Below are 17,963 nucleotides of genomic sequence, written 5' to 3'. Positions count from 1 at the left end.
TTCTGTTTCCAATCATAGAATGGTCTGTTATGGACGACCTCTTGGGCAGTGATCATTTTCCGATTATCTGTGATCTGCTCACTGCACAACCATCATTAGTCAAACCCTGCAGGAAATGGAAGTTCTCTCAAGCCAACTGAGTCAAATTTCAATCAGTTTTCACCCTGAATGAGCAATATATATGAACACAGTCAATAGATGAAGCCACAGATTATATAACTTCACACCTACTGTCTGCAGCTAAATGTTCAATTCCATTTTCGAATCCCCAATCCCGACAGCACCTTAATTATTGGTGGAATCAAGAATGCACAATAGCTAATAAGTTAAAAAATAAAGCATGGAATTTATTTCGTAGATCACCAACCACGGCTAATCTTATCAATACAAGAAGCTAAGAGCGAAAGCACGTCACATTCAAAGAGAAAACAAGAAAAATTCTTGGATCAGGTTTGCATCAACCATAAACAGAAACACTAACTCCAGGTTAATATGGAAGAAAATCAGGCAGATTTCCGGGAAATTTCCAACCGTCCCATCTCCAATTCTTTCATGGAATGGGCAAGAACTCTCTGCTCCTAAGGACATAGCAAATGCCTTGGGTAAAACAACCTTTGCCGAAGTTTCAGCGGCCTCAACTTATTCTGCAGATTTTCAGAAAATAAATACCATGACTGAACAACGAGCCATCAACTTTAGAACCTCCATTTTCCTTCCGCATAACCAGCCTCTTCAATAACATGAACTTCTACATGCCATTAAAACAACACGCAACGCTGCCGCTGGGCCAGATGGAATATCTTACATTATGTTACAAAACCGTGGTTACAAAAATTTACAAATACTGCTGGTCTACTATAATCGAATATTTATGGAAAACATTTATCCCAGCTCTTGGCATCATGCTACAGTTCTTGCGTTTTTGAAACCTCGAAAAGACCCTACCAGGCCATACAATTACCGACCAATTTCCCTCTCCAGTTGCCTCGGTAAAATACTTGAAAAAATTATTCATAATCGACTTGTTTGGATTATCAAAACACAACACCTAATGAGTAATAATCAGCATGGCTTTTGTAAGAATAGGTCCTCCTTAGATCTATGATCAAGGCAGAGTCTGCAATTCGCAATGCCTTCGTCAAAAACGAACATCTTGTTTTGGTTTCCATAGAGAAGGCATTTGACACTACCTGGCGCCATGGCATTCTCAGCGACCTTCATGCCCTTGGTCTACGAGGCAACCTTCCTATATTCATTAGGAACTTTCTCCAGAATTGTTCGTTCCAAGTTCGATACCACAATTCGCTTTCTATGACATTTTTACAGGAAGAAGGAGTGCCACAAGGTTCTGTATTAAATGCAACCCTCTTTGCTCTTAAAATTTATTTTATCACAAAAGAACTTCCAAATACAGTTGAGGCCTATCTTTATGCGGATGATCTCTCCATTTCTTGCCACTCTCAGAATATGAGATCCATTGAGGGTCAATTGCAGATATCCTTGAATAAGGTCCAAAAGTGGGCAGGACTCAATGACTATCATCTATCTCAGCAGAAAACTGTTGCAAATCGGTGCATGCTTCCTGACTCAAAAAACTGAACATACTCAGAGTTTTATCTGCCCTGTCTTGGAGAGCAGACCATCCATCTTTGCTTCTCTTATACAGAGCATTGATCAGATCCCATTTGGATTATGGTGCCCCAATCTATGATTCTGCCCAACAGAGTACACTTCGTCGGTTGAACCCTATAATAGTGCATTGCGGATTGCCCTTGGAGCATTCAGGACATATCCTACTCATAGTTTATATATCGAAGCACATGAGCCCTCCCTCTTTGTCTCCACAGGAAAACACTACTTCTTAAGTATGCAGCCCAAATACAAAGTTGCTGTCGGTATCCTGTTGAGCCATACCTCTTTAATCCACCACTGCAAAACCTCTATAGGAATAAACCCAGTAAAATAAGACCGGCAGGCTTATGCCTAATTGATATAACACAGAGTTGGAATATTCCAAATGTCAACAGGCTAGAAGTTGTGAAATGCTCTCATCCACCTTGGACACCTCCTCTTCAATTAACTTGTGATACTTATCTTCAAAAATGAGGAAAGAATCGCCTACCATCACTCAACGTGAAACAACTCCATGCAAGCCATATTCAGAAATATGCTAGTTTATTGCAAATATATACTGATGGCACCAAACCACATTCAGCTGTTGAAGCAGCAGCAGTATTTCCCACTACAATCATTTCTGCTTCCCTTCCACCTGAATATAGCAGCTTTTCTGCAGAACTTCATGCACTAAAATTAGCTTTAGAAAACCTGAATCTCTACCCATCTCTAAAATTTATTGTATACACTGACTTTCTAAGCTCAATTACAGCAATACAAAACTTTTCTTACAAGGTTCATCCTATGTTAAACCAAATCAGAAGCCTATTATTAAAAATTGAGGAATGTCATCAATCAGTGACCTTTTGCTGGTTCCCGGCCCATTCGGGGATAAAAGGGAATGAACTCGCTGACAAAACTGCCAAAAATCCCTGAACTTATGATTTAACCCTTGCTCCTATTCCTATCTATGACTATAATCATATCATACAAACAACATGTCTTGCACAGTGGAAAGAGCTATGGCACACCCAAACCAATAATAAACTCTATCAGTTGAAACAGCACCCAAAGCTTTGGCACTCTAGCATCAAAACAGTGCGAAGAGAAGAAGTAGTACTTGCACGGGCACGAATAGGGCATACGTGTCTCACTCACCTCCATCTACTCACAGGAGAGGATCCTCCTCGGTGTCCACACTGTTCAGAACATTTATCAGTGAAACATACTAATCGACTGCCCACAGTATCAACAAGACAGAACAGCCGTCCTGTCTTCCCTGACAAATCTGCGAGAACCGATGACATTAAAGCATATTATTGGCGAGGAAGGAAATATCGATGAATTTTTATCTTTTCTGAAAAGAATTGGACTTTATCATAAATTCTGAAAGATTACTGTAACAAAAATCAAATCATTACAACTGAATTTTGTTTTTAGCAGTTCACTATGAATAGGCACACTATAGCCCCAGAAGTTTATGCACCATTAAACCTCCATATCCCACACACACACTCTAGCCAGATTCAATCGTTCTTGCCTTTCCTAAGCCAGGAAAGGATCCAAAAGTCACCACCAATTATCGTCCTATTGCTCTGACTAGCTGTCTGTGCAAAATCTTGGAGAGAATGGTCAATTCTCGTTTAATATGGTATTTAGAATCAAATGACCTTCTCTCCAGCATCCAGTGCGGCTTCCGAAGGAACTGGTCCACTTTGGACCATCTTATTAGATTGGAAGCATCCATCCGGGATGCTTTCCTAAAACGCGAACACTTGGTGTCGGTGTTCTTTGACGTGGAGAAAGCGTATGACACAACTTGGAGATTTGGCATTTTAAAAGATTTACATAGCCTAGGCCTAAGAGGGCATCTGCCCTTTTTTATTCAAAACTTTTTAGCCAATCGATCGTTCCAAGTTCATGTGGGATCCTCACTCTCTCGCTCCTTTAGCCAAGAGAGTGAGTACCACAAGGATCAGTATTAAGTGTCATGCTTTTTGCCATCAAAATAAATTCCATCACAGAACAACTTCCTCCAACTGTAAACAGTGCCCTCTATGTTGATGACTTTAGCATTTTTTGCCAGTCATGCAACATGAGGGTTATTGAAAAACAACTGCAGAAAGCCATTGATAGTCTGAATTCCTGGGCACTTGCTAATGGCTTGAGGTTCTCGCCGGAGAAGACCGTTTGCGTACACTTTTGTCGCAAGCATAATCTTCATCCTGAACCTGAATTAAGGCTTGGACAAAATGCTATTCCAGTAGCAGCGAACACAAAATTCTTGGGACTCATATTCGATAAAAAATTGACCTTTTTGGATCATATTCGTCAACTCCGCACAAAGTGCACAAGAGCCCTTAATATGCTCCACTCGCTCTCCTCCTTATCTTGGGGTGCAGACCGATGCACCCTTCTACGGCTTTACCGTGCACTTGTGCGATCCAAATTAGATTATGGGTTCCAAGTATATTCTTCAGCCAGAGACAGTGTACTTCGATGGCTGGATCCTGTCCATCATCAGGCTATACGTATCGCTACTGGAACATTTCGAACATCTCCTGTCCAGAGTTTATATGTCAAAGCAAACGAACCACCGTTATCGTTTCGACGTAAGCAGTTGTCATTAAAGTACGCTTTAAAACTGAAATCCCTGCCAGACCATCCTACGTGACCCCCCTTTGTTTTTGAGCCACGATGGGAAAACTTGTACAATACTCGTAAGACTGCCATTCGTCCTTTTGGTATACGTTTCCAAGAGCTACTCAATGAACTTAATATCAAGGTAGACAAGGTTGCCCAAACATCAAAGCAACCCTTTCCACCCTGGCATGCTCGTGTCCCGGCATGCGACTTGTCGCTTAGAAACTGGGGAAAGTCGGACACTCCATCGTGTCTACCTGCAGCTTCATTCAGCACACCGAACTGAATATTCCGACTTCGCGCCAGTCTACACAGACGGTTCGAAGTCGGAATCATGTGGGATCTGCTGCTGTCTTTACAGACAGCACTATATCAGAGCAGATTCCCTCTGAATGCAGCATATTTACTGCAGAGCTGCACGCTGTAGAGTTAGCCTTGGATCATATTAGTAAATGCCAATACCAACGGTTCATTTTATATTCCGACTCTCTTAGCATGTTACAGGCTTTAATATCTGTGAGGTATAATCCTCATCCAGTTCTGTCTAGCATTCAGCACAAGATTCACGTTCTCCATGAATGCGAATATGACATCCGCTTCTGCTGGATTTCCAGCCACATTGGGATTAGGGGAAATGATTTGGCTGACGCCGCAGCCAAATCAGCAATTCCCAATAATAACCGCTGCCTGTTAGTTCCCTATACAGACTACAGGCAAATAGTACATCAAAAGATACATTCCCAATGGCAGGATTCGTGGAATAGACAGACTGCGAATAAATTATATTGTATAAAGCCTGTGATTGAACCGTGGCAGTCTAGTCTGCACAGGAATCGTAAGGAGGAAGTTGTTCTAGCTCGTCTCCGCATAGGACACAGTCATCTTACACATTCTTTTCTGCTGAGGGCAGATGACTGTCCTATGTGCGAGAACTGTGACACCATTTTATCTATTTATCACATTTTAACCGTATGTCCACGTTTTACCCCAAACGTGATTTTTATTTTACCGCTTTTAGTCATCTGGCTGAGCCTTATACACTCAGCCAGATTTTATCCGACAATGACCACGTGTCTGCTGTTTTTAGCTTTTTAAAATCAATAAACGTTTTTGCTTATATATAAAATTTACATTTTATTGTGATTTTCTGTTGATTTACCTTTTATACATTTGTTTAATTTTTTGACATAGTGACCTAACTAATTAGGTCACTGAAAGTTTACTCTTTTATACATGACCTGGTCTTGACGCATTATAGCCTAAGTTGCTAATGCGCCAATAAAACCCAAATCAATCAATCTAGCCAGATTATGCATTATTCATACATTCCTCACTCACAGCTATTTACTAATAAACAGTGACCCTCCACAATGCAGTAACTGTTTATGCCCATTTACAGTAAAGCATATCATCATAGAATGGCCACAATATCAAAAAGAACGGAAAACAGCTTTTTCCTGAAATTTTTAGAATTGCAATCCGCTAACAGTACAGTGTGTCCTAGAAGATCAAGAGAACATGGATGGTATTTTTCTTTTCCTAAAATTGATAAAGAAATATCACCTTATCTGAACCCCTATCACCTGTAAGAAAATATCAGACAGTAATTAGTGCATTATTGCATAAGATGCTGATACACCAACAAATATAACAACAACAAACACCAAAGCAAACCCTTCCACCCTGGCATGTTCATTTTCCATCATGCTACTTTTCTCCTAAAAACTGGATAAAGTCTGAGACTACTCATCTGACTGGGCCTTATGCACTCACTCAGATTTTATCAGATAGTGCCCATTTGTCAGCAGTTTTAATGTTTTTATAAGCCATTAATACATTTTTTTTTTTTTTTTTTTTTATGAAAACCCCAAACATGAAAGGTATCAAAACCTACAGTACTTAGTACCGTGCGTGGGTTGAAGGAGAAATATAGGGGGAGGAGAATGCCGGAAACATTGCTCTAGAGACTAAACATGGGTTTCACCACTTCAAGCCTCCAATAAGCAAAGTGGTGGTATTTCACCGGGTTGATAAAAGTCATCTACCACCTACCTACACACATTTAAATTAGATCATTTTTTTTTTAAACTTATACTGCTTCTATTTGTGTGTAGTTTAAAGGTTAACAGAATCTATTGTTTTTTTGCATTTTAACTTTTTTCTGCCACATTATAACCACAGTCGTTTTTGCGCCAGTAAAATCAAAATCAGCCAGCTTCATGATTATAAAGCAGAACTTGATTTTCTTCTAAACCACATCAAGAGTAGTGAAAAATGTTGAAACACAAAACTCTCCTAACCTAAAAATAGGTTAGGAGAGTTTCGTTAGGCTAGGTGCATTATAGCCTAAGCTGCTGCTCTTGAGACAATAGCTAACACAGAACCACAACTTAAACTATATTTTCAGCTTCTAAAGTTGCTCTAGAAGAAAAGCTAGTGCTTATGAAAATAAACTTTGAGCTAGTAAACTTAATTAATCAGCAACCTAAAAGATACCTGATTTCATCAGTTTTAATTTAATTATAAGAATAGGTTTTTCATAAGGGCTTAATTTTATATCTTCTTTCAGGTGCAAGGTATGTCCTTCTTAGCAGCCATGTTATTGCTGAATATGGAAGCAGTTGATGCCTTTATATGCTTTGCAAATCTGCTTAATAGACCATGTCAGTTAGCATTTTTTATGATTGAACAAAAAATGGTAAGTCGAAATGTTTTCCAAATTTTAAAACAGTTTGTTATTAAGTATTTTTTTTTAAATTTTTTTTTTATCATTGTTACCTTAGCATATAATACTTTATAGCATAAACAAGGGTTGTTGTGTTTTTTATTTTATTGTTTCCTTTTTGTTGAATGTATCTAACTTTGGTGTAATTCCTAAGAATACAGATATTGTACTTACACATTTTTGACATTTTCTCTGAACAACTGAAATTGTGAATTTGTGCATGAAAATAGGAAAATTACAGATCAGTGTCCCACTGATGTCAGTGAAACTTAGTAATATGTAATTTTCCATATTACTAATTATCATTGACATCAGTGGGGGCACCGGGTGCCAAGCGTTCCGTGACCAAGCAATTTCCTTGCGTATCTCAAAGCGTTATCTCTAAAGAGCCTTCAAGTGAGAGATTATATTTTGTTTCAACAACTGTTTTCTTTATTGATTAATTAGTGTAGCTCAGAAAGGAAAGTTACCTTTCTGTTTTTTATTTCTAATAGTACTAACTAACTAACTTAGCCGCTTGGTCACCTTGTGGCACTGCTCCTGCCTCCCCGTGGCGGGACCCAAAATCTGGGTGGTAAAACCAACCCCCTGGGCCAAAAGGAGCAAAACACGGAGACTGTGACAATTTCCCACCAATTAGGACTGCAAATCCAAATTCATTGGATTTGCACCTACCCGATAATGACTCATCCAATCCAAAGAGACTGAGGACGGATGCTCCCCGAATGGAAAACCCAAGTTTTCTGATTATGCATTTGCTAACTAACCAATCCTTGGGTAGTTTATCACCATTCCTCATTCAAAAATGTCTTGAGAGCGTAGCTGGCTCCACTAAAATGGTACGACGACTGAAATCTGGCGACCTGCTTGTTGAGACCACCAACTCCAAACACTCTGAGTCTCTACTCAGACTCACCTCATTTGGTGGAGTTCCAGTTAAGGTGTCCCCACATGCCACACTTAATTCATCCAAAGATGTTATTTCTGAATGGGACCTAATGAATGTCTCAGAAGAAGAAATTGTTCAGGAACTGCAGGATCAGAAAGTCACATAGGCAAAACGAATTATGATGAAAAAAGATGGCGAATTCCTTCCAACTCACAGCATAATTTTGACATTCAGCTCACCTAATTTACCTTCATCAGTAAAAGCAGGGTATTTGCATTGTCGCATTCGCGATATATTCCGAACCTGATAAGATGTTACAAGTGTCAGAAATTCGGAAACTCACAAACAGTCTGTCGAGGAGACCCCGTATGTCCTAACTTTGGTTCAAAAGATCATTCCCAGGCTGACTCTAAAGCTCAGGCTCCGCTCTGCCCCAATTGTAAAGGCAACCATCCAGCCTTTTCTAAAAATTACGAACAATGGAAATATGAGAAAAAAAATCCAGAAATATAAAATAGAACAGAAAGTTTCATTCCCAGAAGCAAGGAAGCAAATACAACTAATGACACCTAGACGCATATATGCTGATGCCTCTAAAAAGTTTCATTCGGTATCAGTCCAGACTGATACATCAATACCTCCAAATATCTCTATTTCGGAATGGGCTCGTTCCCTGCTCAGTTCTGTACCTCAATCTTCAAAGCAACAGATTTCTAGCAGAGCTAACAACACAACAGTCACGATACCACCTTCTGCCGATGCAGCTCCTGTAAGATCTGTCCAAGCAGATAACGCAGATTCTAATCGAAAACAGACCTTTGACTCTTCCATTATGGATACTAATATGATAGTAACCATATCACCTTGACCGAAATGGATATTATCCATTTCGGTCAAGGTGATACCAAAACCATTCTGGAGATCCATCCAGAGGATGAAATAGACACAAGACCTGTTTTCTCAAAAAGAGATAGGATTAAAATTGACGGAGTCAAACAGACTTCCAAAAAGCAGTCAGATTCAGTTCCTTCATCTAAATTGAAATAATGAACAACGTTGTCCAATGGAATTGTAGAGACTTTAGCAGCAATATTGATGGCATATACGACATAATTAAGCAGCATAATCCAGTGGGCATCAGCTTACAGGAGACATATCTGACTCCTCAGGTATCTCCCTTGATAAAAAACTATACTCTTTTCAGACAAGATAGACCTATTGCAAATAATGCTCGTGGTGGAGTAGCCATTCTCATAGATTTGCGAGTCGCATGCAGACGCATTTATTTACAAACCTCTATAGAAGCCGTTGCTACCCGAATAGCAATTGGCATCACTCTGACTCTTGTTTCGATCTATCTACCACCCAATCATCCGTGTACTATTCATGAACTTGAAAATCTTATCCTGCAGTTGCCAACCCTTTTCTGTTTATTGGGCGACTTCAATGGACACCATCCATTGTGGGGTTCTCCCAATGCAGATGGACGAGGGCAACTCATTGAAATGCTCATTGACAGACAAAACTTAACCATCCTAAATACTGGTTCACCAACTTACATCCATCTCCCAACAGGAACAGTGTCTGCAATAGATCTCAACCCTATTCAACATTTAGGGCCCCGAGTGCCAAGCGATAGTGACAAGCGATTTTTCCCTGCGACTTATAAAGTGATCTTTGAAAGTGATATAGTTCTATTTTTGTTGTGCGATTTTCTTCTGTTTTGTTCACTTAAAGTGGTTCTTTGCTTAAAAAATCTTACATAAGAACCCAGAAAGGGAATCTACCTTTCTTGTTTAATATTTTTATTAAATACCAACTCACTCTACTAATCTTAATAACCGCTTGGTCACTGGTGGCACTGCTCCTGCCTCCACGTGGCACGGCTGGTAGTCTGGGAGAAGAAAGTCCTTCTCCCAGGGCTAAAAGGAGTAAACATGGATACTAATGATTTCCCACGATTAGAGCCAAAGAGCTCGCAACATGACAACCATGAAACTGATCATGACTTCTCATTGTCGAAAAGACTAAAAAAGGATGCAAACAAACAGGAACCTCCAGCTTTCCTGATCATCCATTCTCTATCTTCACAACCTGTCAGCAAGCTTTCGCCTTTCATCATACAACGATGCCTTGTAAATGCAGCAGCATCTCCAAATATGGTGAAATGTCTTCAATCTGGTGACTTGCCAATAGAGACCTCTCTTCCAAGACACTCTGACCTCCTGTTAAAACTTACATCTTTAAGTGGAATTCCAATTCAAGTCACTCCACATAACACCCTGAATTCTTCTAATGGAGTGATCAGTGAATGGGACCTATTGAACGTTTCCGAGGAAGAAATAATTCAGGAACTAAAAGATCAAAATGTAACTCAGGCCAAGAGAATCATGATACGAAACGACGGCACCTTAGTCCCAACCCGTAGCATAATTTTAACCTTTAGTTCGCCGAATCTACCATCCTCAGTGAAAGCAGGCTATTTAAACTGTCGTGTTCGGCCCTTTATTCCAAACCGGCCCCGGGTGCCAAGCGATTGTGACTGAGCGATTTCTCTGTGCTATTACTGCGATTTCTCAAAAGTGATTTATAGTTATTTTGAGTTCTTCACGTTAATAAATCTATTCATTTAAAAACAGCTCTTGTAACAAAAACACTTGTACAGAGCAAGAAAGGAAAGGCACCTTTCTTTATTTCTTCTAGTTTACTACTAACCACTTACTACTTTTCGCTTGGTCACACCAGGCACTGCTCCTGCCTCCCCGTGGCGGGGCCGGTAACCTTGGCAGAAAAGTTCATCTGCCAGGGGCTAAGAGGAGCCAACATGGAACAAAGTATGTTTCCAACTCTAGAGCCGTCGAGCTGTCGGCCAAACACAGAAATGAACCATGATTCGTCGCAAGCAAAGAGGTTGAAAACCAATCCCTCGGCGACAGACTTACCTGCATTCTTAATCATGCACTCGCTATCTGATCAGCCTCTCAGTAAGCTATCCCCTTTTTTAATCCAAAAACACCTGGAAAGTATTGCAGGGTCTCCCAAGACGGTTAAGAGACTGCAATCAGGGGACTTACTTATTGAAACCATAAATGGCAAACACTCTGAAAAATTACTTAAAAAGACAACTTTCGCTGGTATTCCAGTGAAAGTAACTCCACATGCAACCCTAAATACATCAAAGGGTGTAATATCTAGTTGGGACCTGATGAATGTGACGGAGGAAGAAATTAAAGAAGAGCTTCAGGAGCAAAATGTAATAGCTGTAAAAAGAATTATGATAAAAAAAGACAATATTCTCACACCTACCAGAAATATCATTCTTACATTCAACAGTCCAAACCTACCCACATCAATAAAAGCTGGATATCTACTTTGCCGCACTCGTCCTTTCATACCCAATCCGTTGAGATGTTATAAATGCCAGAAGTATGGCCACTCTCAAACAACGTGCAGAAGCAACCCAGTTTGTCCCAACTGTGGATCCTCCGATCACATTCAAAGTGATTGTTCGGTGAAAGAAATGATCTGTCCCAACTGCAAAGGCAACCATCCGGCCTACTCTAAGACATGTGAGAGGTGGAAAACAGAGAAAAAAATTGTGAAATATAAAGTTGAAAACAGAGTTAGTTATCAGGAGGCTAGAAAATTAATTGCACCGAGTATACCTAACCGTACCTATGCCAATATTACAAAAAAATATCAAACCATTGCCACACAAACCGATGTTACCGTACCTTCAAACACTTCCATCTCTGACTGGGCTCGGGCTGTTCTCTCTCAGCAACAGTCCAGTGCCGTTAAGCACTCAGACCAAGCAAATAATACGCCTCTCACAATACCAGCAAAAACTCAATCTCCGCCAGTGAATGCCACTACAAATAATAATAGTTCGTCTTCGAAAAAGATTATCCAAGACAAATCGATGGAGGCAGAGTATCCATCCAAACAGGAAGATCCAATTCTGGAAATATTTGCTGAAGAAGAGATGGACACTGGTCGCCCTTCCTTTCCGAAAAGAGAAAAACCAAAGCCAGAACGCCATAAGACAGCCACGTCAGGTACAGCTTCTTCCTCTAAATTCAAATAATGTCTAATATCTTGCAATGGAATTGCAGAGGCTTTCGTGGAAACATTGATGACATCCGTTATTTAATTAATCGCTACTCTCCAGTTGGTTTCTGCCTGCAAGAAACCTATTTAACTCCTCAAATTTCCATTTCCATCAAAAACTACTCGATCTATAGACGCGATCGGAACACATCCGATTCTGCTAGAGGTGGTGTAGCAATTTTAATTAGTACAAGGATTCCAGCTAAGCAAATTACTCTTCAAACCCAAATCGAAGCTGTCGCTGTGCGTCTGATTACCCAAACTGCATTAACTCTAGTCTCACTTTATCTCCCACCAAACCATGCTTACTCTTATAATGATCTTAAAGAACTTTTATTACAGCTACCCTCCCCTATCTGCCTGCTAGGGGACTTCAACGGCCACCACCCTTTATGGGGTTCATCTAAATTAGACAAACGCGGCCGACTGATTGAAACTTTACTGGAAAAAGAAAACCTCACTCTTCTTAACAGTGGCTCGCACACCCATATACAGTTACCCAATGGACAGACTTCTGCCATTGACCTATCGATTTGCTCCCCAATACTGTTTTCAGCTATGCAATGGTCCACCCTGGATGATCCCATGGGTAGTGATCACTTTCCAATTGTTTGTAATCTGTTGACTACCCAACCACAATTACAACATCCCTGCAGGATATGGAAATTCTCTAAAGCCAATTGGGCGAAATTTCAATCAGCAATCACTCTTGACAAAAAAACTATTCAACTACAGCCCATTGATGAAGTTACTGATTATATTACATCCCGCCTTTTAGTTGCAACTAAGTACTCAACTCCGTTATCAAATCCCCCGTCCCGACGGCATTTCAACTACTGGTGGAACGAAGAGTGCACAAGGGCAAAGAAGGAAAAAAATAAAGCATTTAATTTATTCCGTCGATCTCCAACCACAGCTAATCTAATTAGCTACAAGAAACTAAGGGCAAAAGCGCGTTACATTCAAAAGCAGGCCAAGAAAGATTCTTGGACTAGGTTCGCATCAACTATCAATAGGAACACTGACTCCAGACTAATATGGAAAAAAATTAGGCAGCTTTCTGGGAAGTTTCCAACTGTTCCTTCCCCAATTCTCTCCTGCAATGGGCAAGAACTCTCTGCTCCTATAGATATAGCCAATGCCTTGGGCAAAACTTTTGCTGAAATATCGGCTGCATCAAACTACACTCCAAAATTCCAGAAAATTAAGACTGCCAAAGAACAGAGACCTATCAACTTTCGAACCTCACTGTCACTTCCATATAATCAGCCTCTGCAATATTGTGAACTTTTACAGGCCATCAGAACAACGCGAAACAGTGCCTCTGGGCCAGATGGCATATATTATGTCATGCTGCAGCATCTCGATGAGAAAAACTTACAAATGATTCTAATCTTTTTTAACCGGATCTTCCTGGAAAATATTTATCCAACCTCTTGGCACCACGCTACAGTTTTGGCGTTTTTGAAACCTGGAAAAGATCCCGCCAGTTCTAATAGTTACAGACCAATATCTCTGTCAAGTTGCCTTGGTAAAATTCTTGAAAAAATGATCCATAGTCGACTCACTTGGATCATTGAAACTCAACATCTACTGAGTAATTGTCAACATGGCTTTCGTAAAAACAGGTCATCCCTAGATCTGATGATCAAGGCGGAATCTGAAATTCGCAATGCCTTTGTGAAAAACGAACACCTTGTCATGGTCTCCATTGATATAGAGAAGGCATTTGATACTACCTGGCGGTATGGCATTCTCAGTGACCTATATAATCTTGGTCTACGAGGCAACCTACCCATATTTATTAGGAACTTCCTCAAGAGCCGATCTTTCCAGGTGAGATATCAAAATTCCCTTTCTGCTACATTCTCGCAAGAAGAAGGAGTACCACAAGGATCAGTTTTGAGTGCAACCTTGTTTGCCCTTAAAATTGATTCCATTACAAAAGTACTCCCAAATACTGTAGAGGCTTACCTTTACGCTGACGATCTCGCTATTTCTTGCCATTCTCAGAACATGAGATCTGTCGAAAGGCAATTGCAGATGTCTCTCAATAAAGTTCAAAAGTGGGCTGAGCTCAATGGATATCGTCTTTCCCCAGAGAAAACAGTTGCGATCCACTTTTGCTGTCAACGCAAATTGCATGCAGATCCTGAACTTCGGATTTCAAATTCTACCATTCCGATTGCCAGCAATATGAAATTCTTGGGACTAATCCTGGACAGTAAGCTCAACTTCTTAGATCATGTTAAATTAATACGTACTGCCTGTCTCAAAAAGATCAACATGCTAAGAGCTTTATCTGCCCTCTCTTGGGGAGCAGATCGTACAACATTGCTGCTCTTATATAGAGCACTGATTAGATCCCGTTTAGACTATGGTGCTCCAGTTTATGATTCTGCCCGAAGGAGTGTGCTACGCTGGCTGGATCCTATTCAACATAATGCATTGCGGATTGCAACTGGTGCATACAGGACATCTCCAACTCAGAGTCTATACATTGAAGCTAATGAGCCCCCTTTGCATCTTCGTAGAAAAATGTTACTACTTAAATATGCAGCCAAAATACAGACTTGCCCTTTGCATCCTATTCAGCCATACCTTTTTAATCAACCACTAGTTAATCTCTATAGAAATAAACCAAGTAAAATCCAACCGGCTGGCCTACGGCTCCTTGAAATATCGCAGAACTGGAATGTTCCTCTCCACAATATGCAACAGATAAAGAATTACTCTCATCCACCATGGACCACCTTTCCTCAACTGACCTCTGATACCTATTTTCTTCAATGGGGAAAGAATTGCCTGCCGGCAGTGACTGTGCAACAACTCCATGCTAGCCATCTTCAAACTTATGCCGACTTCTTACCGATATATACGGATGGTTCCAAATCTCTGTCAACTGTTGGAGCAGCAGCAGTGTTTCCCTCTGCTATCATATCAGCTTCTCTTCCACCTGAGTATAGCAACTTTTCAGCAGAACTGTATGCAATACAGTTAGCTCTAGAAAATTTGAATTTACATCCATCTGCAAAATATATAGTTTATACTGACTCTCTCAGCTCAATCAAAGCAATGCAGAATACATCTCAAAAGAATCACCATATTGTAATGAAAATCAGGAGTTTGTTATTGCAGATTTATGATCGTCAACAACTAGTGAAGTTTTGCTGGATTCCAGCACATTCAGGCATAAAAGGGAATGAAGTGGCTGATACATCCGCCAAAAGTCCAAGTTCAGACCTAACTTCTGTCCCTATTCCAGCGCCCGATTATAATATCTTAATTCAAGCAGCATGCCATGCACAGTGGACAGAATTATGGCATAACCAAACGAATAACAAGCTTTTCCAGCTGAAACAAAACCCAAAGTTCTGGCATTCCAGCAATCAGACAGTGCGGCGGGAAGAAGTGGTACTCACACGAATGAGAATAGGACACACCCATCTGACTCACCTCCATCTACTAATGGGCGATGATCCTCCTCAGTGTCCATACTGCTTAGAACATCTAACAGTCAAACACATTCTGATTGACTGTCCGCAGTATCAACAACATCGAGCTGCAATACTTCAAAATCTGGCTAATCGTTCAGAAAGATTGACATTACATCATATCATTGGAGAGGACGCAAATGTTAACAAACTTTTCTGCTTTTTAAAACAAATTGGAGTGTATCATCTTTTATAAATAGGCTACAGAACTGAAACTAATTTAAACTGGATTATTTTTTTAATATTCCTACGAATATGCGCACTATAGCCATAGCAGCTAATGCGCCAATAAACATCCATACCACACACACACACCTTTATTCCAAACCCTCTGTGATGCTACAAATGTCAGAAATTTGGCCACTCCCAGACAGCATGCCGTGGAGACGCAACATGTCCAAACTGCGGTTGCAAAACTCACACTCAATCTGAATGCAAGGCACAAACTCCGCAGTGTCCTAATTGCAAGGGCAATCATCCAGCCTACTCCAAAGATTGTGATCTTTGGAAGTTAGGAAAAAAAATACAGAAATACAAGACTGAAAATAAAGTATCTTTTCAAGAAGCTAGAAGACAAGTAAAATCAACTATTCCAAAAACTACTTATGCTTCGGCTGCCCATAGTTATAAATCAGTAACATGTCAGACAGAAGTGTCAATCTCTCCAGACAAATCGATCGCCGACTGGGCTCGATCAGTACTATCGACTCAGCCTACATCTGAATCACAGTTAGTGGACCAAAGTAGTAATACGCCACTCACAATTCCAACTCAGAACATAACCCACAATACAGTGGCAGAAAAATTGCATAAATCAGATAGTGTGGAGGTGAAACAACCAACAAGCATGGATACTGATGATATGCCCAACCAAGAAGATTTTCTTGAATTATATGCAGATGGAGATATGGAGGATAAAAATGAATCAGGACGCCGTAATTTTCCTAGAAAAGAAAAATCTAAATCTGACCGTCACAAACAACGTACGCATAAAAAGCAGACCGATTCATCTTCCTCTTACAAAACCAAATAATGCAACATATTATCCAATGGAACTGTAGAGGTCTTCGCAGTAACATAGACGATATACATGAAATAATGCATCACTATAAACCTCTTGCAATGTGCTTGCAAGAAACTAATTTGACATCACTGGTCTCAGTTGCAATCAAAAATTACACTGTATTCAGGCAAGACAGGGCTGTCTCCAATATCGCTCATGGCGGAGTAGCGATACTCGTGGATTGAAGCATCCCCGCCAGACGTATTCCCTTACAAACATCCTTAGAAGCCGTTGCCACGCATGTTGTTAGTGGTATTACTTTGACATTAGTTTCCATTTATCTTCCGCCTAATCATCAGTATACTATTCAGGAACTTGAAGATCTTTTTATGCAGTTACCATCACCGTTTTGTTTACTAGGATACTTTAATACACATCACCCATTACGGGGTTCCCACACCTCAGACAGACGAGGTAAGCTTATCGAAACCTTGATCGATAGGCAGAATTTAACATTACTGAATACTGGGTCTCCTACATATGTGCATCTCCCTACTGGCTCAACATCTGCTATAGACCTTTCCATATGTTCCCCAATACTCTTTCCAAGTATAGATTGGATACCTCTGAGTGATCCTTATAGTAGTGACCATTATCCATTAATCTGCAAAATTCAAACATCCTGTTCAAACCCAACAGAAACTCCAATTAAATGGAAATTTTCAAAGGCTGACTGGGCAAAATACAGATCGCACATCTCATTCAACAACGATATCATTCAGACCGATTCCATCAATAGTGTTACTGAGCACATCACGAATCAAATCCTGGCAGCTGCATCTGTCACCATACCTCAATATCAAGCAAGAAATAGACGAAAAATAAATTACTGTTGGAATGAAGATTGCAATAATGCAAAAAAAGAGAAAAACAAAGCATGGAATCTTTTCCGCAAAAATCCTACCACCCCCAATTTTATTAACTATAAACGGCTCAGAGCTAAAGCTCGATACATCAGACGCAAAGCAAAAAAAGAAACTTGGATTAAATTTGCCTCATCAGTTAATAAAAATACCGATATCAGATTAATCTAGAGAAAAATAAAATGTTTAAACAAAAATGTTTAAATTTCCACCTCTATCCACCCCGCTACTAAACTGGAATGGACAAGGACTCTCTAATCCCACAGATATATCAAATGCACTGGGAATTGTATTTTCTCTGTTGTCTTCTTGTAATGCTTATGATAAATCATTCCAAAAACGTAAAACAGTTGCAGAGAGATCCAAACTGAATTACACTGACAATTCTGCTTTATCTTATAATCAGCCATTTACCATGTTCAAGCTACAGCAAGTTCTTACCAACTCAAGAAACAGTGCTGCTGGCCCTGATGGGTTATATTATGTAATGCTCCGAAATCTGGATCAAAGATCACTCTTTTCGCTGCTCTTATTTTATAATCGAATATTTTCTGAACATACC

General features: G+C 40.0%; 1 protein-coding gene across 1 annotated transcript in view; it reads left to right on the top strand.

Moving 5' to 3' along the window:
• Positions 1 to 17,963, top strand: part of LOC150085797 (TBC1 domain family member 12-like) — a 458,606-nt gene that overhangs the window by 367,267 nt on the left and 73,376 nt on the right. Inside the window, exon 9 of the mRNA XM_090374697.1 lies at positions 6,827 to 6,955. Within this exon, the coding sequence (XP_090230823.1) occupies positions 6,827 to 6,955 (129 nt within the window). The remainder of the gene's footprint in view (positions 1 to 6,826; positions 6,956 to 17,963) is intronic.

The sequence above is a fragment of the Mastigoproctus giganteus genome, chromosome 5, assembly GCF_048544385.1.
Source record: "Mastigoproctus giganteus isolate SK-2022 chromosome 5, ASM4854438v1, whole genome shotgun sequence".
Classification (NCBI taxonomy): Eukaryota; Metazoa; Arthropoda; class Arachnida; order Uropygi; family Thelyphonidae; genus Mastigoproctus; species Mastigoproctus giganteus.
This window is presented reverse-complemented; position numbering and strand designations above follow the sequence as displayed.